Source organism: Cyprinodon tularosa, unplaced genomic scaffold, assembly GCF_016077235.1.
Source record: "Cyprinodon tularosa strain WSP-4 unplaced genomic scaffold, ASM1607723v1 ctg240, whole genome shotgun sequence".
NCBI lineage: Eukaryota > Metazoa > Chordata > Actinopteri > Cyprinodontiformes > Cyprinodontidae > Cyprinodon > Cyprinodon tularosa.
Window position 1 is genome coordinate 93156 of NW_024038897.1, and position 25500 is coordinate 118655.

Consider the following 25500-nt stretch of genomic DNA (forward strand, 5'->3'; position numbering starts at 1 on the left):
AACAGACAAATTACTAAGTTATACTCTCACAAGAATATTACAGAAGGTAAAGTTAAAAGTACTGTAAAGTAAAGCTACTCTTAAAAGTATATTTTTTAAAGTTACTCAAGAAAGTGTAACTAATTAAATGTAACTAGATACTACACGTCTCTTGCTATAATACTTGTCCTTGGCTGACTAGGATACCAAGTCTTATGCTCGAAACAAAAATCCAAATGTATAGAATTAGTTAAATAAGAAATTAACAGAAAAGGTTCACTTGGATATAATATTAAATTAAAACCCAAATTATTTTTATTTTTATCATAGCAGGATGGAATATTAGCCATAGCTAAGGTATAGTATTCATTTCGAGAAACTGTCTTCAAGACCATCCATCCATCCATCCATCCATCCATCCATCCATCCATCCATCCATCCATCCATCCATCCATCCATCCATCCATCCATCCATCCATCCATCCATCCATATTTGAATGTGTAAAACACTAAACCACTCATTTCCTTTACTTCTTATTTATTCAAAATGTGATGACTGTTAAATTAACTTTCATAAAGATAATCTCTGTCTGAATATTACACATCTTCAGATAAAAAGAAAAGACACCACACCTCTATAAGAACGGACACTTTCATAGCCAGTCCCTTTGCTTCCAGTAACATTACATTTGAACTGCTTGTTGACAAAGCAACAAAGTCATCACTAGCTACAGCTAGCGCTGGCATTATGCTGATGAATTGCAAGTCCTGCCAGATTACAAGATTTGATAAGCAGTACAACCCATCGGTAACATAATACATCACAAATTGTTTTGTCAACAATTTATGATACCATTTATCAAATGACCATCGCAGTGGGTTGAGTTATGGTGTCATAGCTGGCATAATGTCAATACTCAAGCTGAGTTGAGGGCAGTCTGGCCGCAGTGATTTAGACACACTCTGCCTGACCTCTTTGGAGATTTTCTCTTCATTAGCAAACAAACTCCAGTTCTAAGAAGGCAAACTGTAAAAGTTTATGCTTTTATTGCAATATTTGAATGCATTGTAAATAGCAAACAAATTATATTGTTGAAATAACTAACAAAATGAAAATTTTTATTTTTTAAAAGAAGTGATGCAGTCAATTTTATGGTTTTATGCAATCAAATTACTTCTAGACTAATGAAAAAATCAAGATATTAAGCCTAGGCACACCAAATTCTTTTTCTAGAATGTTTTATTGGTTCACTTTTTTCTATATTATTGCTATGAGAGCAAAAGGAAGCCATCTCTATCCCTCTTGTTGCATTTTGGCAAATTAAAAGTTTAAGAAAGCCCTCAAATTGATTCGAATTTTGCACAGCAATCAAGGTCTGATTGTATTCCACTCTTGAGAATCAATTTTAGCTGCAGTCTCAATGTCAATTAAAATGTGAGGCTTTAAAATGCCTCCTCAAGTCAATCCATGGCTCCGGTATTGAGCAGAATATATGGCCCGTGTCCAAGCCACCGCCAGCCGTTGGCCACTATGAAAGGTTACTGCAACCACTACATGTACCCACATTAGCAGGACACTCACCTCTCTGGGTTTATGGTCTGTGTAATAATTTTAAGCAAAGAGAGAAGCACATTCACTGGAGACAGTAACAGCCAGAGAGTCGAGGGAGGACAAGTATAGTATGATTGATCGTGGTGAGCAGTATAGCTGTGTACCTCTCACCTTCCTCTCCTGATTACTGCCTGCCACTGATCTCCTACATCTGTCTTGACTTACTAAAAGCACAGATTCCTCACATAATGCTCTTGGAATTAAAGACTTATTGAAACGTTTATTTTCTAAGTAGAAACCTTGATTTTGTTTCTTTTATTTTCTTGTGGTCAGAGAGAAACAAATAACCGCCCCATATTAAAAGATGGAAAATCAGACTGGCTACATGCAATAGGCATAGAAAATTACAGCATATTTTCAATATTATTAATAGCAATGAAATTGACAAATGCTGCTCATTTGTAATCATCATTAAAAGTCTTAAAGTACAAATGTTAAAACAGAGTATATTTTCTTAATAACACATATTTCTTATGTGATGTTTCTAGAAAATGTTGATACCAGTCGAACAACTAGAAATAGTTTTAAGTTTAAGTTTAAGTTTTAAGGTTTCCTCTCAAAGTTTTTTAAGTTAATGTGGAATCAACTAAGAATTTCAACCCCAGGAAATTGCAGATTTGTTTTATAGAGTTTTAAGTGAGTACTTTAAGCAATACTTTAATCAACTTAAATGTAATAGTACAGTTTTCTACAAGACACAAATAAAAGATAAAAACAAAGTGTGCTTTTTCCATTCCTATTTTGCGGATTATACCATACCACACCATACCATACCATACTAACTTTATTTATGAAGTACTTTATGCACCGGACATGACCAAAGTGCTGTACACAATCATAAAATACAATAAAACTATAAAATAGAAAAAAACCGACTGTAAAATACATATTAGTTTACAAACAGAATAAAACAAAGTAAAACCTCTCAAATTGTGCCAAAAGCCAAGGAAAAAAGATGAGTCTTAAGAAGGGACTTAAAAATACTATATTATACGGTATCATTTTAAGCAGTAAATTTGGTAATCATAAATCCTTGTTAAGTCAAAATTGTAAGGATGCATTATAGTGATAAACATACACATAATAGAATATGATTTTTGACATCTTTGCCCTTGATTGATTGATTGACTTTATTGATCTCACAATGAAGACATGTACTTTTTTTTTTTTTAAGCAGGATATTAAACAGGGCTATTGCAAATGGTATTTACATGGGTATTTATATATATGGGTATTTATCTATATAGCTATTGCACTGGGTATCAAATATAAAGAAACAGTTTTTTTTGCACAGGGTATTAAATAATAATTGTACATTATACATTGCATAAGTTATTGCCGTTGTAGTCTCGCATTTGCCCTAAAATGTCTTTTTAGCTGTTCCAGTCTATTGTGCCAAAGAAAAAGATATTTGCTTTTATATGTTTGGATTTTATGCTGGAATTTTCATCCATCTGAACGCAATCCTAACTTACTAATTCATTTGAAGACTGCAGTTTGGTGTCCCAAATATAGGTTGAAAATAGCTATTTATCGACAAACTTTTATCATATTAGTACCTATATTGGTGAAATAGAATAATAAAGTAAATAACATCTAACATTTTTGAAACTTTGGAACTGAAGTTAGTTTGATTACTCCTGGTAAACATAGCAAGTGACTAAGTTAGTTCACATTAAACCTTCATCTAGATTCAACCATTAGTCATCCCATTTTGCTACTATGCTGAAGACAGAGTCCATGCATAGATGCTACAAATATCAGGATAAAAATAAAATGAAGAACTCAAGTAGATAAAAGACTGCTGATAATTAGGTTAGTAATGTCTCCGGTATGTCTGATTGGTCATTTCCTCTCTGCGCTATGAGGAATCATGCAGGCAACACTCAGACCTGGAGGTATCTGTGTGACAGGCTGCCCTCTGCATTTCTTCCCTGTCATCATTGTAATTCTGAGACAGAGAGGAAACCTGTGCACCGTCGTCAGATGCAATACACCCGACTTTTTAACAAACCTTTTAATGATTTGTGACCCGTTTGTGGACAGAGAAATTGTGAACTCACGCACCCATAACTTCTCACTTAATCTGTATTACTCTCATCACAACAGAGCAAGCCACTCTATCAGTAAATGCTAATCTCCTAATTAACAAGCTAATTAGGCAATTACAGCTTTGCAGAAGGATGCCTAAATGAAATATGACAACACAGTCACTTTCTACAGCACCTGTGGGTCTTTTCAGATGTCACAATGAGAAGCATGATGACAAAGTGTTGTCTCTGCACTCGTAGGTGCTTATTCCTTTGCCTTGCTGTGCTCAGTTGTAAAAATATTTTCTCCTAATTTAACCAGCAAGGAAACAAGAAAGTCAAACCATGTGTCACTAGTGTCAAATAAACCATCCTTCAGGATTGTTTTTTTTTTTTTTTTTTTTAGATTTATTTCCACCAATAAAGGAAAACTGCTTTAAGAATGTGTTATGTAAACACAGTTTTGTGAACTAGCCCCCCCACCCAATGTCTTACTGTAAGGAGCTGTCACATACGGAAATGGATTATGTTGACATATGGCTGAAAACAACGGTGAATAGGCCTGCTATGCAATGCAATGAAGAATCATACACTGCAAGAGAGGAGAGGAGCCGAAGCTGTACCTTTGAGCCCTTGCTGACAGGTATGCAGTGTGACTTGACAGCTCAGTATTTCAATGATAAATGTTGTAGTCCTGAGACTCTCATTCACTAAACTTAAAGGGTGCGTTGCTCCCCTACTTCAAGGTCAAACGGATGAGTGGAAGAATGCAAAACCCAAGTCAGTGTGAAAGACCCTTGATTTACAAATTGGAAATTGACTCAGAATAAAATTAATAACAAATCTAAACTTAACCCAAAGATTGATCAATAAATAAATTTTTCATATTATTTTTTTTCCCAGCTTTTGCTCTTGTGATCAACCTTTGTGTTAGCACCGGTTGCTCCAGTAGTTTTTTGCTATTTATTAACTTTATTTTTTATCCTTTTACAAAATCAAAAAAAAAAACATAAAATATTAAGAGCATGCCTTTTACCTTAAATGCACTTCTACAGTTCCTTCTACTGTTTTATATATATATATATATATATATATATATATATATATATATATATATATATATATATATATATATATATATATATATATATATATATATATATATATATATATATATATATATATATATATATATATATATATATATATATATATATATGCATAAAATCATCTTAGGAACAATTCATCTTCTCATTTCTATTAAACAGCTGACTTATTTAGTTCTATTTTATGTAGAGTAGAAATGTAACTGCAGTTAAGTTCTTCCTCTGCTGTTAAAAGAATCCAGTGATGTTATGACTCACTATACCACGGCTACTTATAAATTTATAGTAGCAAATGTATCCCCTTTTATTAAAGACTGATCTAGGGACTCGGATGTTATACTCGATGATTTGATGTTTTTTTTTCATCAACAAATAAAATCAAAGACCACTAAGAAATTCATACCAGTACAGGGTGCACTTAAATTAGTAACATTTGGGAATTAGATGCCATCTTACTGACCAGCAAGGGTCTGTTATTGTATGAAAAAATGAATTAGCAGTTTTTTTTCTCTCTTTTTGCTCAGGGCATGAGTGTGACGGGGGTTGCATAGAGCTGCACCTTAAACAACTTTTCTCTTGTTTTTCTTTTTTTTTAACCTTCATTCAGTTAGGAATGGTTGCCCTCTATGTGCTGTGCTGTCAAAATGCAGAGGGAAACTGCTGTATATCATGGGATGCTAATGTTAGTTATCTAATCTGAGGTTTAAACCGGTGCTAAACTAAAGAACTAGTTCACTGTTTACATGCAGTGTAGCTGCTCAGGCATTTAATTATCTCTAGTTTATCATCAAACCTGAAATTGCTTTCTCTACACCGAATACTTTTTAAAAGCAGTTTGGATTTTCAAAATCTGTATCCTATTAGCATGTTCTGTTTTTTTTCTTGCATCAAGACAATCATAGGTTTTAAAGAACAGCGTTGTGTATGAACACAGGTAAGATCCTGGCTGAATAACCATACACAAAACACAGATTTTTTTAAATGTAATTTTGGCTTGTTGGAAATAAATCTATATAGAATGTGGCTATCTAAATGGGAAAAAAAAACAATAGGAAAGAAAAACTGTTATCTCTGTTTTCTCATTTGTAGAGGTCCTTTTTAAAGTAGCATTAAAGAAAGAAGTGCAACTGATAGAAATCACAACTAATAAAAAATGTATGTAATTGATAGCCACCCTATTTGATTAACTGTTCCCTGCAATCAGTTTATAAGAGTAAACCATGAACAGTGAAACATCTCACACACCCAGTATTTACCCCATTAAATTAAGGAGCAATGCCCCCAAGCCAAATTTTGTTAGATTTTTTTAATTTATTCTAATTTCATCATTTATACTCATTGATAAGTATTTTTATTAAGTACTTATAGTTTGCATTTAATGTTTATTGCATTTTAGATCCCTAAACTTCACAATACTTAAAGAGATCAAATATATTTATAATGAATGCAAAACTTAACTAAGTTTAAAAGCAAACTAAAACATGTATCTGTTTTTGCAAGAAGGATTATGCTTTATGTCATTGTCTGTTTGAAATCTGCACATTCAAAACAAGTAAGAAAAAAACTAAAAAAACTAAAAAATAAAATCCCTCCCCAAAACTCAAAAGAGTCAAATTAAATCTACAGCATTTAGTGTCTGAGACTATTTAAAAATCTAAAAAGTTAGGTTGATTTTATTTTTTTTCTAATAAAGAAAAACACAATGCAACGGCACTCTTTGTAGTGCAAATATCTAATTGCAAGAAGCGCAGGTTTTAAAACAGTACATATAGTGTGTCTTTTTTTTATTTGTCTCATTGTACACTTTGTAACTCCAGTCTGTGTAAAGTTTTTTTTTTTTTTTTTTACAAATTTTACTAACATGTTTAGCCACCTAATAGATTTTCTTCTCTAGTTTGTAATATTGAACAGATTTGACATTAAAATGTCCATATTTACACGTTTATATTTTCTTTGCGAACTTAACTGTTAATTTCAGATGAATTTCAATAATATGACAAAGTTAAAGTGTGGCTTAGTAACCCTAGTTTGGATTAAAAGTTGTGTGTATGAATGGGGAGGGGTGATACTATTGGACTTTTTCGGGGGGGGGGGGGGGGGGTATCTCATAACTAAATAATGTAAATAAAGAGGGGCTGCTATGGTGTGATTATGTTATTCATACAGTATAAATAGAGCTACAGTATAATATATATATAAAAAAATCTAAATTAAAGGAAATTGTCCATGAAGTCAAACTTTAAATAGCCTTTTAGAGACAAACCTTCTGTTAGATAAATAGATCTTTCATCAGCTCCTATATAGTAAATAATAAAAAAAGAAAGAATAAAAAGCAGTGTTATTGCCCAATAACTTTCTATACAACCATGTAATGAGAAAGTTGTCTTAAACTGTAAGCAGCCTCTCGGTTTCCCCCTTTCTTTCTCCCTGATATAGATGCATGTTGCAGGAGTTCACTGTATATTTGTTGCCTCGCATCCAGCAGCTTAACAACTTGTCTGCTGCCATAGCAACTGCGGAGGAGCACAGAGCAGCGCCGCCTGCTTGTGCAATGGATGTCACTCGTGGCAACGACCAATCAGAAGTTCCCATCCTTCCGCACGAGCGGGCTCGAAGATGGAGGGATGGAGTGGGTGGGATCTAGGCGTCATGCATCTGCCAGCAATAGGACGGACGGCTCGTCAGTCTTCGTCCTTCCGGGCGCGGATTGGCCAAAGGAGATTTACTTGCAATAATATAAACATGTCTGCTGCTTCGCCTGGCTCGAACCAAGGCTCGCAAGCGGCAATACAGTTCTTCATCAAACTGTGCAAAAACTCTCATTATGCATTTGCCTGCGGTGTTGCAGGGTTAAATCTTTATCATTGCTAGAGAATATGCACATAGCTGCAACGTGCACGCGTGAGAAAAGAGGATACCCAGCCTGCAGCCGCTGCAAGGAAGAGAGAGGGGACTCAGCCGTGCTTTCATCATTATAATCAGCATCCTAAGTGCTCGCTCTTAACATTTTGTTTTTCGCTGTTCGGGCGAGAAGTGACAAGACTATAGACCCCTCCTCTGCAGGGCGGAGCGTGCATTTTCATTTCGGTATTTTGTATTTTTTTTATTTTTTTTTTTATTTTTTCCCCCTTCCTACCCCTGTACCCTGCTCTGACACGTCTGCACTGAGTGAGTGGCATTGGCACACTGTCAATCGCTCACTAGCGCTGCCATCAAACAACATAAAACACACACAGGCAGAGGCTGGAGCTCATAAATTTCAGCAGGGCAAGATATTTTTTTGCGCATCGCTTTTTATACAGCGCGCTATCCTAATTAATTTTGTCTCGCTGTTGTTTTTTTCTTTTTTCTTCCTCTCTGTCTTTCGCAACAACAAAAAAAAATCAACTTTTTCTACATTTCATATTTTTTATAACAACATTTGGACACCTCGTTCTGCAGACTGTGTATGGTAATAAATACAGGAAACATTCTGCAGATTTCTTTTTTTGAATTACTACTACTATTATTATTTGTTTACTAATTTCCACGTTGGATAATTTTCACCAAGGAGGATTTTTTTTTGGACAATTTTTAAAAAAAGAGGAAATACGCCGGGAATTGTGGTGAAGAGACCACCAAGGACCGCTTCTTGTCTGCGCTGCCGGTGTTAAATCGCAGAGAGAGAGAGAAAAAAAGACAGATCGGTGTGAGGATTTGGAGCGGAGGAAATGATGGAGCGTCAATTTTGACGAAGTTTTAAGAAGAAGATTTTTTTTCCTCTTATTTTTTCCCGCAAAACAATTTTTACGCGTTTTTGGCACACTTTGGACCGCGCGTAAAACAACCCATCAAGAGGACTACTTCTAAAATATATATATATATATATATATATATATATATACCTGCTTGTAGTTATAATTTAAGAGACACGCGTGTTTATTTCTCTGAGCAATCCCACCGCTTTTCTATCTATCCAGTCTCTACGGCACATGCTCTAACCCATTTCGTATATGAGTTTTTCAATTTGTGTGGCTCAGTGCACAGACTCTTTAGCTGCTACCATGGACGATCAAGCCCGGATCATGCAGTCCATCGGCGGCGTCAGTCTGGCCGGCCACTCGGTGCAGGGAGGGATGCCGCTGCCGCCTCCACACGGGCACGACGGGACGGACGGGGACGGCAGAAAACAAGACATCGGTGACATTCTGCATCAGATCATGACCATAACCGATCAGAGTCTCGACGAGGCGCAAGCAAAGTTGGTTGATTTATATGTTTTATTAAGTTCCACATCCTTGGACGCATCTTTGCTGAGATGTTGGCCCTGATTACCTGAACTCTCAATGTGTTAACAATAGACTAGATTGACTGTAATCATAAAAATCCATCTAAAGCTGCGCTTCTTAAAGCTTTAAGAAGTTGTCACTACAGGAAGCAACAGAGTTTTAGATAAACTACCTGTTTGAACCTGAGTGATATGGTGCAAAAAGTTAATGCATGGTAAATTTCAGTCCCTGCAGTTGAAAATGCAAAAGCAATAGAAACAACACGAAGAATATGCAATTAGGAGATATATTTATAACAGGTACACCACTTCAGGTATCTTTTTCTTATAAAAGTCTGTGCATTTCAAAAATTGAAATCTAAATAAGTCATTTTTTTCTTGAATTGAGGAGGTAAATTGAGACACTTTGCCAATGGAAAAAGACAATTTACATTTAAAAAAAGGAAAAAAAATGCATTGTCTTATTTCAGGTGCATATTATCTAATTATGTTATTTTAAGACTAAAAATACTCATTCAATTGGCAAATTATCTTGTTTACCTGCTCTAATTAATGGTAAATACACTTAATTTAGGAAATTCTTTCTTATTTTTAGATGGTTTTTGCAGTGTGAGATGAGAAGTGTTTGGAGGCTGTTACCTGTTCATATTTATCATGTTTTTATTAGTGACCTTATTTGAGTGTTTTATTTTTTCTTATACTGAAACAGGAAACATGGACTGAACTGTCACAGAATGAAACCAGCACTCTTCAGCGTTCTGTGTGAAATCAAAGAAAAGACAGGTAAGATTTTCATGCTCAAGTAAACAAATGTCCATGTGTAAAAAAAATATATATACATATATATTGAATGAAGAGAAAAAAATGCAACCAGTCATTTTAAAAGCACTGTGCGGGTTTAGATTGCATGGATAGGTGAGAGGTGAGGGGAGGTCTGCACAAATTAATCAATCACCTTTTTAAGTTTGTCACTAAGTGTCAAGTGGAAACAACAATTGTTGTCACTTTCCACTGGAGATGCTTTAGTTCCTGTAGGAATGTCTTATCTTTTGAGCAGAAAGCGTGTTTCCCTATCCTGGCACAGAACAGGACGGGGAAATCCCGCAGCATATGCTCTACACAGCTAAGATCACAGAGAAATTCATGTTTTATAACATGAAAACAATCCCACGCTTTCAAGCGGGCTACAGTCTGTCTGTAATTATAGCGCTTAAAGCCTCCTTGATTTGTAGAAAAACAAAATAGACAGCAGATATTTTGAAATCAATTTGCAGAAAAAAAAGAAATAAAATATATAATAAAATATGTTAAGTCTGGTAATATTCGAACAGCAAAGAAGAAATAGAAAAATACATTCTTTAAAAGGAGATACACACAAGTGAAACGATAGCTCAATTTTAGAAACTTTTAGAAAATTAAAACTTTTCATAATGCCTTTTATAAAATTAGTCTATAAAGACCTTCTATAATGTTTAATATTAATAGATTAAAGAAATTATATGAACTTTGTTTCTTGATATTCTACTGAATACGTTTTGTTTCTTCCATTAATCATGGTGAAAAAGCTTTTCTTTACATGTTTAATTCTTTAGGTTAAAAAATAAAATTCCTGTAAAATCTGCAGGGGCTTGTATAGTATTTTTTTAAGGGTTTGAATAATTAGGAAAAAAAAAACTAATGAGGAAACCTCGTTGATAGATTTGTGACCTTTGTGCGCTTTATGAGGAAATTAGCTTTTAGGAGATCATAAAACTTTATGAACTTCCTCAACACAGGTGGCGTCCACAGGGACAGACTCAGGGTCCTCGGTCTAGTCAAGGCTCTGTGGCTGCAGACAAAGAAATACATAATAATGATACAAATGTACTAAACTACACAAGAAGTAGATTTGATGTACATATGGACATAACACATAATTGAGTAGATTTATTTTTTAAATCATGATGTGGTTATTTTCTTTAAAGTTATGTTAACTGAATGTTTAAGGACATCTTTTTTTTGACAGAATAGAAAATATAGAATTTTAGACACATTTTGAAAAATCTGTTTGCATGTTAGTGGAGTGAGTGAGCTTCAGAATAATTAGAAGTGGAGATGAGCTGTTGTGCATGTAGGTGTGTTAATGCGTGTGCACGGGCTTGCCTGTGTGTTTGTGTGTGCTGGGATGGTTAACCTGTGCTCTGGAGTCCCAGTCTCTGCCTCTCCGCTCTCTATGACAGAGCTCAGCTGGTCTGCTGGCCTTGTTGACCGGTCCGCTCCTCCAACGTGTATCCTCCTTTCATAGCACTGCTTGCTGGGCTTCTCTCTGACACATACCTGTCTGTTCAAATGACACACGGGACCGCTGTCTTTCAGCCATGAAACCACTGCTAGATGAACAACGCTTTTTTAAAAGAACTCTGAGAACCATCATTATAAGCACGTCTTTAGAACCTATTGTCATGTAAAACTAGAGAAAGTATAAAAAAAAAAAAAAAGGAGGTTAAAGAATTAGAGCGAGACATTTTGAACACTTGTCAGGATGTTTGGAACTTTATGGTGCTTTTCTAACTGTTTTTGTAGAGCTACAGCATTCTCCTGCATAGCTAATGCCCCTAGAAGTATTAATTCACTTTGATATGCTAATTAGAGAGCATTATGCAAGAAATGAGATTAAGTGGCAGCATGAAGTCATTTGCCTGTCACTAAATTGAGTGTTTTTAGCAGGAGCCCACCCCAACCTCATTTTTTTTTTCTTCTCAGTTTTGCATTTAGATAAGCTAAAAAGTGAATTTGGTTTGCATGGGCTGTTCTTTGTCGCCCAGCTGGCGTTTTCTTCTGGTACAAATATCAAACCTGTATGCAAAATTCCACCGTGCTTCAGGACAAAAGATACACTGAGGCTACATGAGATGACAATGAACGCATTGAGTGAAATTTGTGTGCGATTCAGATGAATTTCGCAGTTATTCCCATGAGCCGAGTTTGTATTATCCCACTGGTCTCCCCTCCGCATGCTTGGGAGATGAGGCTCCCAGCAGCAGTAGTGGCAGCAGCACCAGCGGTGGGAGCGGCAAGAATAACAAAGGTGAAAGATTACCTCCATATGGTATTTCTGAGCAGGAAAAGAGAGGTTCTCTAGCAAGACTCCTCTTTGATGTGAGGTTTAATCAATAGAAAGAGATTACAGAAAACTATTACAGGCTAAATCACGGCACGCTGCAGAGGGGCTTACCCCTCTCCACGGCTCTCTCGGCTGCAAGGCGCTTCTTCTTCTTCGTGGTTGCGTATTGACTTGTTGTTTTCCTGACCTTTGACTCGTCAGGTTCAGAAAATGGGGGAGGATGGGAGGTGGTCTAGAGAGGTAACCGAGGGAGGGAGGGAATGTGGCAGATTTAGGCTGATAAATGCTGTGATCCAGTGTTTGAAGCTGTGGATTACAGGTAGAGTCTGCGCTCAGGTCAAGAGAATGTCGCCTGGTTGTTTCTGACTGGGACTCTAAATAAAAAAACAGGGAGCTCGTTGCGGTGTTTTAACTCATTTGTCTGGGTCATGCATTCTGTTGAGTTATAAGAGAAAGTGTCGGCTAAGAAACCATTCAAGATGATCCTGTATAATGAATGTACTTGACTAAATATTTAGCATTAAAATTCTGTTCCTCTTTAGAACTGTTGCCGTTTGTCCTCTGCACTGCCAATGCTGAATCAGTTCTTGTTGTGCCTTTATTACGGTAAACTCAGTAAAGCATCTGTGTGAATATCTGATTCGCTTTCTCTTAAATACTAAGCTTGCCCTGACCCTTTACTACAACCGAAAGAAACGAAAACAGAGAGAAATATAATAATTTTTCTCCTTCTAGATAAAAATGAATGAGCCTCTCAGTCCTAGAAATTATGACTTGCAAAAAATATTTTTTCCCAATAATTATTCTAATTTCTTTTTCACATTTGATTCATTGTAATTTGGTTCCCTTTCATCATTCAAAAAAGCCCTCGTAAATGCATGACAGAGAACAGAAAGCTATTCAGCAGCTGATACAATTGACTTTGGCTGCTTTTTTGTCTCACAGAGCCTCAGCGATGCGGCTGTACTGGCTAGATAGCGGTTGTGCCGAATGGGTCGTGCACAGCTGGGTTCCTGGCTGGCTCAATGGCAGGGCCACTGCTTCCTCCTCTAAAGCACAAGGGGGACCGGAGAAGATGTGGCTATTATCTAAGTAGCTCCCAAATACCCTCCATTTCCCCATCAGCCAGGATGAAAAGAAAGAGAGCAAGACAAAAGGGCAGGGAGAGAGAGGGAGGAGGAGAAAAAAAAAACAAAAAACAAGAGCATACATTCCAGTTTCATTTGGAAGGGTAAATGCTTTTGTGCTGTGGGGAGAGATGTTCCTGCCGCCGTGCTGCCTTGTGTATCTGTGCGCACGGCCTCTCAAATCTGTTTTTTATGTACAATGATCCGGCGCTGTCCCTCCATCTGCACACTCGAGCACACGTCCCCCCCCCACCAACCCATCCACCCACCCATTCATATCCTTCTCTTCCCCCTCAATTGCTCCAAGCATTTTCTGCAGGGCTCCTGTGCGATCAACAGCTCATAATTGTTTTTTGCACATACGTTATGCAAATGAGCCTTTATGGCAACTGGCATAACAATTAGCATCCTCCAACAATATTTTACTAGGTTAATTGCGAAATTTCTAAATTGTACATCTGAGTTGTTAATTAGGCATGACAGAGGTGGTGAAATAGTTATCTTCAGGCGGTGGCAGCCAGCAGAGGCTGCTTTGGATGCAAAAAGGAAGGATTGATTGAAATTAGTTTACAGCAGTGGGAGTGTGCCTATTGGCGACTCGCTGGCCCCTCTTGCCTCTTAACAAAACAAAACAGAAAAAAAAAAACTGAAGCAGATAGAGAGAAGGTGGGGCAAATTCAGGATTTATTTTGAAAAGCAGCGTTTCAATTATTTGTTTCAATTAAATATTAAGGTTTTTGTAATATAGTAAAACACATAGATGATATACGTTGAGATATTTCTGCAAGTTAGGAACATTATACTTTTATAAGTCGCTGGAGTTGGGTCCTTAGAGGTGTAGAGCCATCTTTGACGTGTCATAAACAGAAGCTCAACATCCCCACATGGCTCCGCTTTAGTTAGCACAGATTCTTTTCCAAAAATGTAGCCACCCAGAATGATCAGTATTAACAACCTGCAGACTTTTCACAATGCAAATGAACAACTTTCTTTCTGTTATTTTTAAGTTAAACAGAATTTTGTGTTTATTTTTATACCCAATAAGTCACTCATCTGGTCTCTCTTGCACCCGAGTGTCTCGTATTGTTATTGACTGTGTCACTCACTTACAGAGTCTATATGATGCCATGAAGCTGGTTGGAAGTGTAAACAGGGTTAGAGTGGAAAGGCTGCTGCAAACCAAGTCATTCCTCAGTAATGACTGCAATTCGTAGGTTTCTATTTCATTAGTTCAGGTGTTTCGGGGTAGAGCCTTCTCTCTTGGGACACAGGAAGCCAGTGATGTTCATTTACTCTGTACACATGACGTGGCCAACTGAAAGTCTTATCAGTGGTAAGTACAGTAACACTGATAATAAACCAGCATTTGCTCATATGTCTTGTTCAGTACACACAATCTCGATTGTATCTGCAATATAAAGTAGAAAACATTTGCTTAAGTTTGTGTGTGAGTGTTTTTCAACATTGATAAAGGAAGCCATTAAAACTAAACCAATTACCGTAAATCAGTGGGATGGTTTGCATATAATTTATTTAGATAGTTTCATATTAAATCCTTGTCTGTATCATATGGCATTTTTAAACAGAATATGTAAGTTGTGGAGTCATAAGATTCTTAGATACATAGTTGCAACCAAATTTTTTTAATTAGTTGATATTTTTAATACTCATTCATTCTCCCTATATTGTAAAGCAATGGGAAGTGGGGCTTGTGGTTTGAGAAGTTTGCAAGTACCCGGTTCAATTCCCATAGCTGCCACTCTGGGTCTCTGACCCTTAACCCCACACTGCTCCCTGGGCGCCACACAGTGGCAGCCCACTGCTCCCCAAGGGGATGGGTTACTTGCAGAGAGTTAATTTATCCATTGTGAAATCAAGTTAAGTTTCTTATCTATTTTAATAAAATGTATTATTATCTGTTCTGTGAGCAATGCAAAAGGCACTGAAACAGGTTAAGAATAAAAATAATCATAACAGTTGTTTTAAAACTTTAATAAGGTGGCATGCAAACCTTAGACCGGTGGAATTGTCATTCTTAGGATTTATCAGCTTAGCTTGCAAGCAAGATTGACTTTTAGCATTAGCTCTGCTGCTTAGTTAACCTATAAAAGTCTTACTAAAATTTTAATATATGATTTCTATCTTGTTCAAATGAGTTTTAATGTAAACAGTTTCCCTGACAACCTCAGCTAAAGTGTGTCCTTCATTATCATCAACTGCCTCAGGCTTAGTTAGCTCAGCCGGCTAACTGGCTAAGCTAAATGCATAAAAGATGAAAAATGCTTAAGAAATGGCTAAGCTTCGTAAAATCTACAAGTAATATAGTGGTTTGGAGTTCTATCAAGCTTATATGTAAATTTAAATAAAACTATAAACATATAAACCTTAATGCGCAATACCCCCAACAAAAGAGAAAAACAACTTGCTCTTTAGTTTAATTTAGAGGGGTATCTTACCAAAAATTATTGTTAGACTTTAATTTTTATGAAATATTTTTACAGAACTAATATGCTTTATTAAAATTTAAGCAAGTTTAATACACAATATTAAATAACCTACAAGATTTCTTTTTGTAATGTATCTATGAAGATATGTTATTCCAATAGGAGAGGAAATTTTGCAGATATTTTGGTAAAGATCTTTCTTTAAGCTTATCATCACTTTTGTGGTCTGAAGCCTATTGCCCGAAACTCCATGTTTCTTTTTCATGATTTTTTTTTTCCTAGAGAGTTGTCTTTTCTTCTTCTGCAAGCTTTAAATTTGTGCTCCTCTTGCCATTGTTCCATATGCCATTGTTCTGCTTTTCGTACATTACAATGATATATCGGCGGCAGAAATGGGAAAAAGACTGCAATGCAATGAAATTTTAATCAGCGTCTTCTGCTGCTTTAATAAGGCAAATAATTCTTATTGGCTGCCGTGTTAAGATTTCTAATATTTAATTCATAGCAAACCTTGCATTATTCTGCTGTAGCCTTAAGACAAGCTCCACTCTGCTGCTTATGAAACAGTGCAAGAGGAAAAAGGGGATCTAAAAGCTATTGCACTGCCAGCAAAGATATCTCTTTGATTTTATCGTATGTAAATACATTAATAGAGTTTTATACTAGTCGTGTAATAGTTTTATTATAGCACATGAGGTGCACACAGGTCTGCTACTGCTGGTGTTAAATGGGCAAACTCTTAAACACCTCCATAATTTTGTTTTTGGAGTTATGAGCATAAATTTAAAAAAAAGCTCACAGTGCAGATCATAGTTTTTGTTTTCTTAAGTCCCTTGAAGTTCAATTTTGTTTCTGAAGTAATGGAAAGATGGCGAGGCGCCAGCAGTTAGTTGCTGGCTCATGTTACAGCGAAACGACGGGTCCCTGTTTTTTTCTTCTCTCGGTGAAACGGCTTAATTGGTGTCAGAGCCCCAGGGATAAAGGCCTCTCGCTCTGAAACGCCGCCACACAGGCCCCTGTCTTCCCTCAGACCAGGAGGAACGGCCCGACGTCTGCTGGTGAATGAGGACTGAGCCGTGGCATAACAATACCAAATGATGTTTGGGATGACAGAAATTAATATGCACTTGCTCCCAGAAAGCCATGATTAATGATGGCGAGTGGGGGAATGCTGTCCCTCCTTTTGCTCCTCTCTGATGAGGACTGAAACGCTTGAAAAAAAGGAGGAAAAAAAAGCCTGTTTTCTCCTCTCTTTAGGAAGTGGAGGTCATCCAGCGTACATTATTGCTGTTCTTCATTTGCGTTTTCCTCTAGAGGACTGTGAGGAAGAGGGGTTAGACATTAATCAATTTTTAAATAATTAACTAATAAATTGGTTAAGATTTTTAGTCTTGCTTTTTTTAAGAGCAACACATGAATTTGGTGAATTTGAAAAGATATGAAGTGCAGCTATAACCCGATTAATGCTCATGTATATTGTTTTTTTTTCAAACAAACAAACAGGAGCTTCTTATTTATAAAAATCTTCAATACAAATTTCCTTTTTTTTGTTTGAAATTCAACACATGCCCATTGATCTGAAGCCAAATGTGTGGACAAAATGGTGGTATGCTGTTGCCATGATAATGATCTGTATCTGTTGTGTCCTAGGAGGAGACGCATGAATATTTAATTGTGTCTGCTAGAGAGATCCCCAGACCCTTCTGTTCATTTCTTACTTTCTCTAATGCGTTTCCACCCTCCCAGGTACTTCCTCTCTAAGTAATGGAGAATTAAAGCGTGCATTAAAACGACATAAATTGCGATGTAAGGGATTTCTGAGGACATTCGTCTCGACGCAATGTGCTCAAAAAATTCAAATGGCAAGTTTTGACAACGGACATTCTGCTGACGCCGTGCATTTGCCTCACATCGGCTCCTTCAAATAAGCATTTCCTCTGTCAGAGTGATTCATATGTATTCAGCCTGCACTTTTTACGTGGCGGTTTGCTCTGGAAGATGATGTGGGTGCAAGGATATGAGTTTTAAACAGTGAATGAGCTCCCCTCATATTGATCTATTTGTGTTGCCGGAGTGGCAGGTGCTATACGAACACTGTGTCAGCTTTGATTGTTTGTGTCAGTGATCCGAGCCGACACTCAGCTCTCTTACTGTTCGTCGCCATGCTGGCTTCCTGCTGATGAATGGCAGCATGCTGCTCACATCCAAAAAAAAAAGGTTACTGTTGAAATCAGCATTGGATTTCAAAGATAAGTCTCCACTTGTTTAGGCTTGTATTTTTCTTTGTTCTATTTTAAAATGTATAATTGTTAAAGCTGCACCAATCAGACTTTCTCTGGCCTATACTAATTTGCCTTACTTTTAAGTCTGCCTATTATATATTATGCAGCCTTTTTATCTTATAGAACAGAAAAATAAAAAGTAACTAAAATAATATTCTCTATAATGCATCAGTAGTATGTCTTTAATCTTTATCTGATTCTTAAAACCTCTTATCAATCTCGAGAAATGTGGACAGCTGTGAATGGTCCATCTCTAATAACTATGAAACAACTAAAATCTTTAGCTAAGTTAACATATGTTGGTGTTTTTTTTAAATATAATGCTTTCAAATCACAGAATATAATTCTACAACTTAAAGTGTATGTAATCCACCCTGACTGACAAAGGGAGTAGAGTTTTTTTTTCTGTATGTTCGGAGCTTAGAATAAGGCAGCACTCCCTCTGCTTTGCCTGTTGCTGCTTATTGTCGCACTGATGCCTAAAAGTATGCAACTATCAAAAAAAAAAAAAAAAAAAAAAAAAATTTGTTCCTTTTTTAAATTAACTTCTGCTTTTTTAAATTACCTTCTGCAGAAAAAAATGAGTCATGTTGGACAAAAAGAGTGCTAACCCTGGATCCCATTAAGCTAACCCTGTTTAAAAAGTGAAGTTTATCAGTATTTTTATAGAAGAGTCAAATGTTAGCTCTTCCAGCACATAGTTCAAACATTAAATCACTTAATATCAGCTTGCCGTACTTTCTCTTTAAAGGGCAGAACAGTAAAAATGTTGATTTTCTGCACAGTAAGCACTTGAAAGCTACATTTTTACTTTACTCTCTGTACCTAAAAAGTAAAAAAAAAAAATCTAAAATTTTTTTAGCAGTAAGATTAATAATATTTCTTGAAATTTTATGATTTCACTTTTTTCTGTATGTTTATTTTTCTGCCACTGGTAGGCATTATGATGGAGAAAGTTTATCATACAGCAAAAATCTTATTCTGACCGATGCCTAATTCAGATTTTTTTTGGTTTCTAAATGCAATTATGTGAAAGCTTTTAGTTTTACTTGGAATGGATTCCTCAGGGACAGGAGGTGTGGTTTCTCTCCTTCTTGAGACATTCAAGTTTCGGTCCAAACCTGTATGGATGTGCGAGTGCTGGCAGGCGTGCTCGGGTACGGCGCTGAAGGTGAGCCCCAGTAAGTATGCAGAGCACGGCGGGCTTCGCACGGGTGCTGAAGGAGAGCACGGAGTGGCAGAGTTAATTTATTTAATGACTGAGCGTCTTATATCTTCCCCAGCCCTGATTAGAATCCATGCTTGATGAAGGAAGCGATAGAGGAGGGGGTGCACTGCCCCCTGGGCCTGAGTACATACATTCATGATATTCTTCCTCCAGCGACTGCCCTCCCTATTTTCTATCTATCTACTGGTTTTAGTTATAAAATCAAATAAAAAATGAAAAAAAGTAAACAAAGAGTTATAATTCCAATACTTTTTATTTTGTTGTTCTATGAAAAAATTTCCGATCATGAGCTGGTTTCACTGCTCTTTGACAGGAAACACAGCTCTGAGCTGATTAAATACGAGCTTTGGTGTGTACTTGTGTGTGCGCGCTTCTTGATAAAGATGAAGCACCATGGAGCTGTATGAACGTGGGAAAGCCAAACAGAGTGTGTCACTTTGGCAGCACGGGCTGTCAGCATTGAGGAGCTGCAGTTGTAAAAACCATGACCTTCCTCTTTGCCAGCATGTCTCTCGCTGAGCCAAAACGCTGCCCCGTAGATTTGGGCTGGCTGCAGGAGGGAATACAAACAGAAAGGAAAGGACAGACAGTGGAAAAAAAAAAAAAGAAAATACTAAGAGCCATAATTGTAAAGCAGGGTGGGGAGGAGGATTACTGGTTGAAGTAATGAAATACTTCTTGGAGCTATCATGAATGTGAAGGTGAAGGAGGGGGGAGCAAAAGGACTAAGAGGGAAAAAATACTCCAAGGCTTCTTACATTTCCATGAGCCATCATCAGTAATGCCGCAGCAGCCCCACAAACCAGAAATTATTTCTTCAGGCGTCGCTGTCAAGTGTTATTCAAATAACACCAGCCTCACATTTGAATAACAACCGACATTTTGAATTAATTAATCAGACAAGATAGTCTGGGCCTTTTCTCATTAGTCTACAGGTCAGGCTGGGGAAGATATATGCGCTGGTGATGATATACTTGTCTTTAATAGTGATTTATGGAGATTTGGGATTGTACTCAATTTGTCAAAGGGCTCGGTAGTAGAAAAACAGACAAGTGTATATTTCATTACTTTATCTTTGATATGTTCGGCGATGCTAAAAGATACAGTCCTGCTGTTTAGATGCAAGCAGAGCTCTTTTACATTCACCCTTCCTGACTGAAGACACACACACGCCGACACACACTGACACACATTTAATCTCCTCTCATACTGTAGACCTCTCCCATTTTACTTTTCCTGTGCAATTAAGCGAGGGCTGTAAATTATAACTGCGCCGTACTTTAATTATCGCAGTGTAAAAATAGAGTTCCTGTCTTTGAGAGGATTTCATTAACTTCCTCAATATTCCATGGCAGCTAGGAGAATCACAGCATCCCAGGGAGGGTTATGCTGATCGTGCTTCCAAAACAGTTTTTTTTGCTCAATATAGGACCACAAAAATAAGTGGGTTAAATTAATATATACCGGTCCACTGGCTGCTGATCCGAATCAGCTAATTTTCCCTGTAATGACTCTTAACATCATGCAGATATTTATTTCCATTCATTGAATTATTTACAGCTATTAATACCTTTTTGTGTCATTATCAAAAAAATAAATGTGGAAAATGGAATCAGCCGACCTGAAATTGGAGCTTTTGCATTAATAATGACAATTATCTTTATCAAAATTGTATGTATTCAAAACAATTACCTGTATCAACAAAGTGGCAACCCCTTATTTTATTGTTTATGTTTTATAATCCTTGAAATTGGCCAAAAAATATGAATAAGTTCAAATTCTAAAAAGAAAATAGAAAAAAACAGCTCATTGCATCTCTAGCTGATGTGCCAATTTAAGCACTAAATATTTCCGTGGCTGCAGTAGTGGATCCACCTCAGAGCTGCCTGTTTACCAGCTGGTGTGACATTCTATTTTGGGTTCATATACAGCGGTGTGCATGGTCATGCAGGTGTAAATGAATCTTTTTAAAGGATATCCAGTGTTAATGATGTAGTGTCACCTGCTTTATGAGGTGTTAGGTATAAATAACTGGTTAGTCCACAACTGCATTTTTTACATTCTCAGGTTTTAATTATAGAGTGGAAATAGAGTACAGTATGCATCTGGGATTTTATGCCAGACTGAGTGTATGTGTGTGTGTGCACTAGTATATAGGTGTGTGTGTGTAAGTGAGTGTCAGGGAGCTCTGAGCTGTTGCCATTCCGGTGAGCAGCCCACACAAAATGCACCAACACCAGTGTGACAAAACATTCAAATAAATTGCTGTCAGGCTGCCGAAACACCAAGTGCAGCGATTTTTATCTGACATGTGGAAGACCCAGACATGCAGTCCTGACAAGTAACGCCGGAGCACCTGTGAGAGATGAGCGATAAAAATCAGAATACGCCTTATCCTCGGCATAACAATACCTATCATTACTTGATATTATTTCTCTTTTTTAAGAGAGAGCTCAAGATAAGGAGATAGGAGGGACACCCTGGCTGCTTTAACGTCGGGATAGGAAATTATCTTTAGGCTTTAATTGTAAAGCAGCATTCTTTGCATTAGAGCTTAAATACGTAGAGCCGCATGCTTGCGTCATATATTGAAACCATGAAATTATTGGCAATGCATGAATTAATGCTTCTAAAATGTTTTTTCAATTTGAAATGATTCATCTTTCTCCAAAAACGAACAGACACAGAGACATACAGTACCAAGAAAGGCTCATTTTGTCAGTGCTTTTCATTTAGGGCACAAAATTGACTTTGATTTTGAAATTCAATTGAAAAATACCCCCCCCCCCCCAAATAAAAAAAAAGAAAACTCAGAGACAAAGAGCTCACTGTGGAATGTGCCATCCATTCTCTGCTGTATTGTTATTTTCTCCCTTATAGGTTACTAATGAGGAATCGGCCCTCATTATGATTTTAAGGATGAGAGAGGAAAGCTTTTAATTAATGATATGTAAATGGTTCTGAATTGATTATGTTAGAATATCAAGAGAGATGGGTAGAAGCTGTGGTGTAATATATTTTAATTAAGAATTAATTAAAAATGATGGCAATTTTATAGAGGCTCACAGAAAATAGAAGAATTTATTCTCTGTCACAAGTAAATCAGCCCTTGATTAAATAAACAGACACACACTATATTCAAAGAAGAGATATGCTTGTATCCATGCATTATATACATGACTATATATACGTACATGTATTACAATTAGCGGTTTATTCGTGGTGGACCACAAGCCACGTTTTCTGGGGTTCATTGTAATTTATCTCATTCTTAATTCATGAGATCCTCCTGGTTTGTGTTAGAAGGATCAATAAAGCTGTGTTTCCTTTTTGCATTCATCGTCTACAATTAGATTTGCAACAAGGAACGCAGTTATGAGCAAGACATGAATGTGACTTTTTATTTCTTCTGGCAAGTCTATGTACATCCCCTGAAGTTATCAGTCATTGTACAAAGTAAAAAAAAAAATAAAAAATTGAGAGAAACAGATGAGACGTGGACCCCAGTTAACCTTTTTAATTGCGATTTGCCTTCTTTCATTCTTTCTTCGGGGCACCAGGAAACAGGAGACATTAGGTGCGTTAATTGTGTGCGCAGCTATTAAAGGGAGAGAGGTCTTTGTTTTTCTGCTAACATTGGCATACATGCTCTGTGCTAAACTCTGCGATCAATGGCATAGAGGCTGCTATCACAGCACTCGGAGCAGGCGTTGCTCAGGGGGGGAGGGAAGCGGGGGTCCCTGGTGGTTCATTTTGATTGGAGCGCAGAGTTTCGTGTTGAAAGGCGAGGGAGAGACAGGCTGTTGGAAGCAAATCCCCCTGGATCAGTTAGAGCTTTGCAACAAAAACACCTTGATATTCCTGGGAACATTTGCTTAGGAAAAAAAAAGGATGAATTTAAATAAAAAGGCAATGAGAGAGTGAAATGATCTAAAGCAAGTTTGAAGGTTTTGGTGTTCAGAATGAGCTTTTGTATCCTAAGCTTGTAATAAATTTACGATCCTCTTTTGAAATCACTGTAGATCGTTGGAATAAAGAAAAAACAAACAGGTTCGAAATAAACCTTTTAACAAAAAAAAAAAAAAACAAGTAGAACTGACTGGCAAGGGAAGGATAAGAGTGAGTTGAGAATGTGTGTTACCTAATAGGTTAAGGGTGGGTTTAAGGGGGGATTTACTGCAGAGATGGAGGGAGCTTTAGATGGATGATTAGTTCCCCAATACCATGTCACATATAAGAACTTTGATTCATCATAAATGGTCACATGTGTCTGCATCAAATATCTGGAAAAGCAAATGATGGATAGTCAGAAAAAAAAAATATCGTCCACTGCTCAGATGTGAGCGAGCATGCATTTACAGTGAGCGCACCACAGGCTGAGGGAGCATCTTCTTTTTGACACGTTCAACTAGTTGCAATACATCACTGTCAGGATCACTTTCTCCACCTATCCACATTTGTGCATTAGTTATCCATAGAGGCCTTCATCAAAAAGTTGAGCAGTCTTGACATCAGTTCCCTGCTGGGAGCAGCAAAGGTGAGGTTTTGCTCGGGGTGCCCTGGTGGTTGTCATCACAGGATGTACTTGCTGCACCCAACAGCATTAAAATGACAACTGAAGAGAGGGAAATGACGCTCTAATGTACAAATATTATGCCAACATTAATTTAGCCATCGACACGTGAGGAGAAATTATGAGAGCAGAAAGCAAGCATGTTGGCTCTTTTTTTTCCACAGAGTTAGTATCAATAGTGTGCTGAGTTTTCTATGCTAATCAAGTGAAGAAAAAGCCACAGCAGTGATTTGTTTCAAGGGCTTTAGTTGAGATGCACTGAGAAATTTAAACAGAGAAATGTTGACCAGAATCAAACAATTTTAAGCTTGATCAGCCGTGACTGGAGATCGGCTGGTCAGGAACTGTCAATCCTTTTTTTAAGCCTATCTTAGCTTTTCAGAATAGAGAAAAAAACTCCTTGAATTGTATGCTGTTACTGAGTAAAGATCCAAAATAGGTTCTCTCTGGAACAGTTCAATATTAAACAACATAGAAACAGGAAATATAGATATTCAAATTTATTCAGGCTGTGAGAGAGCGAGAGAGAGTAAATACTTTTACTAAACACCAAACCACAAAAAACACCAAAATTCCTGTTTTTACAATTTTAACTACTTGACAACTTGTATACAAAATAAAAAAAAATCATTTTTAACATTTGGTTTTCTGACTTTTTATATTATCGTATTAAAGGAGAAGCTTTAATTTGTCAGGGGCAGATCCGCACTTAAAAAAAAAAAAAACAGAGCTTGGACATGTGTCACAAAACTTTTCTTCAGCCCATTTTCAGTCTCGGGTGAGTTTGAGTAATCTAACAGAGGCTGGTGAAGAGGAGGTGAGGTCAGGGCTCGCCCTGTGTGAGCTCACTGTGGAGGCAGGGAAAGCCTTCCAGTGGCACTTCTAGTTGTGAGTACCAGCAGCTCCGGCCATGACAGAGAGGAGATTGGGAGTAGTGAGTGGTTTGTTGAGGGAGGGGGGGGTGCTTGGTGGTGCTTCAGCATCTGAACTGGTTGATGGGAGCCAGAACATGAAACAATGCCGGGGGAACGTCTGGTGGGTTCGCTGCACAGAATTACAAGCAAGGGAGCAGGCCTGCTGAGGCAATTACAGCTTAATGGGGTCATTTGGAAGGCAATTGCCAGGGGTTAATGTAGTATGGAGAGATGAGGTGAGATTGAAGTGAAATTTTTGGCTAGAAAATGTGTTCAAATGAAAAGGGAGCAGGCAGACAAGTTGTGCACTGATGGGGTGGGAGGTTGACTGGGGGAAGCTGGACTGCAGCTTTTTGCTGCCTCACTGGGAGGTGAGAGGCCTGACCGCACACTCAGATGTACACCGGTTCAGGCAAATGCACATGTCCACAAAGGTGCACTCATTCTCCTGACCCATTCACTTCCTATCCAAACTATGAACACATTGCTGCAGTATTTGTTTAACTTTAGTGAAATTGTCAGTGCTGGGATTTATATAGCTGTAACTAACCATTAGAAATTAAGAAAGCAAAGCTGTTTTTTAGTGATGCAAAGAGAGATGTGTCAGATGAGCTACAAGAGGCACCTTAGAGAACAGGGATAAAAAGGATCATTATGGCTGTTATGTTAGCCAGTTCATTACCTTAATTACCCAACATAATCTGGTGTTGGAAGGGTGCACTGAAGCCTTGGGAAGGAGTCTTTGCCAGAATCATCTTGCCCAAGTCTCATCTCCCTGATCCCACTGATCTGCAGTGAGTAGCCTGATCATGCAAACGCTAAACTTTGATCAAAG

The 25500-nt window shown here is 37.3% G+C and overlaps 1 protein-coding gene and 1 long non-coding RNA gene across 11 annotated transcripts in view; one reads left to right on the forward strand and one right to left on the reverse strand.

Moving 5' to 3' along the window:
* The first annotated feature begins 7480 nt into the window (after positions 1-7480).
* The window catches only part of pbx3b (pre-B-cell leukemia homeobox 3b), an 81535-nt gene continuing 63515 nt past the window's right edge, over positions 7481-25500 (forward strand). For 3 of the 9 annotated variants that reach the window (XM_038287572.1, XM_038287573.1, XM_038287575.1), the window contains exons 1-2: positions 7487-8967; positions 9704-9777. In XM_038287572.1, the coding sequence (XP_038143500.1) occupies positions 8720-8967; positions 9704-9777 (322 nt within the window). In that variant the 5' untranslated portion in view covers positions 7487-8719. Of the gene's footprint in view, positions 8968-9697; positions 9778-25500 lie in introns of all 9 variants that reach the window. The other 6 variants (XM_038287567.1, XM_038287574.1, XM_038287569.1 and 3 more) reach the window with 6 other exon arrangements.
* Positions 9511-12280, reverse strand: LOC119785137. 2 transcript variants are annotated; one of them, XR_005281013.1, is made up of 3 exons: positions 12209-12280; positions 11168-11314; positions 9511-10822 (listed from the first exon to the last, which is right to left on the reverse strand). It is a non-coding gene; the product is annotated as an uncharacterized LOC119785137 (long non-coding RNA). The 2 variants fall into 2 exon arrangements; XR_005281014.1 differs by lacking the exon at positions 12209-12280 and adding an exon at positions 12074-12208.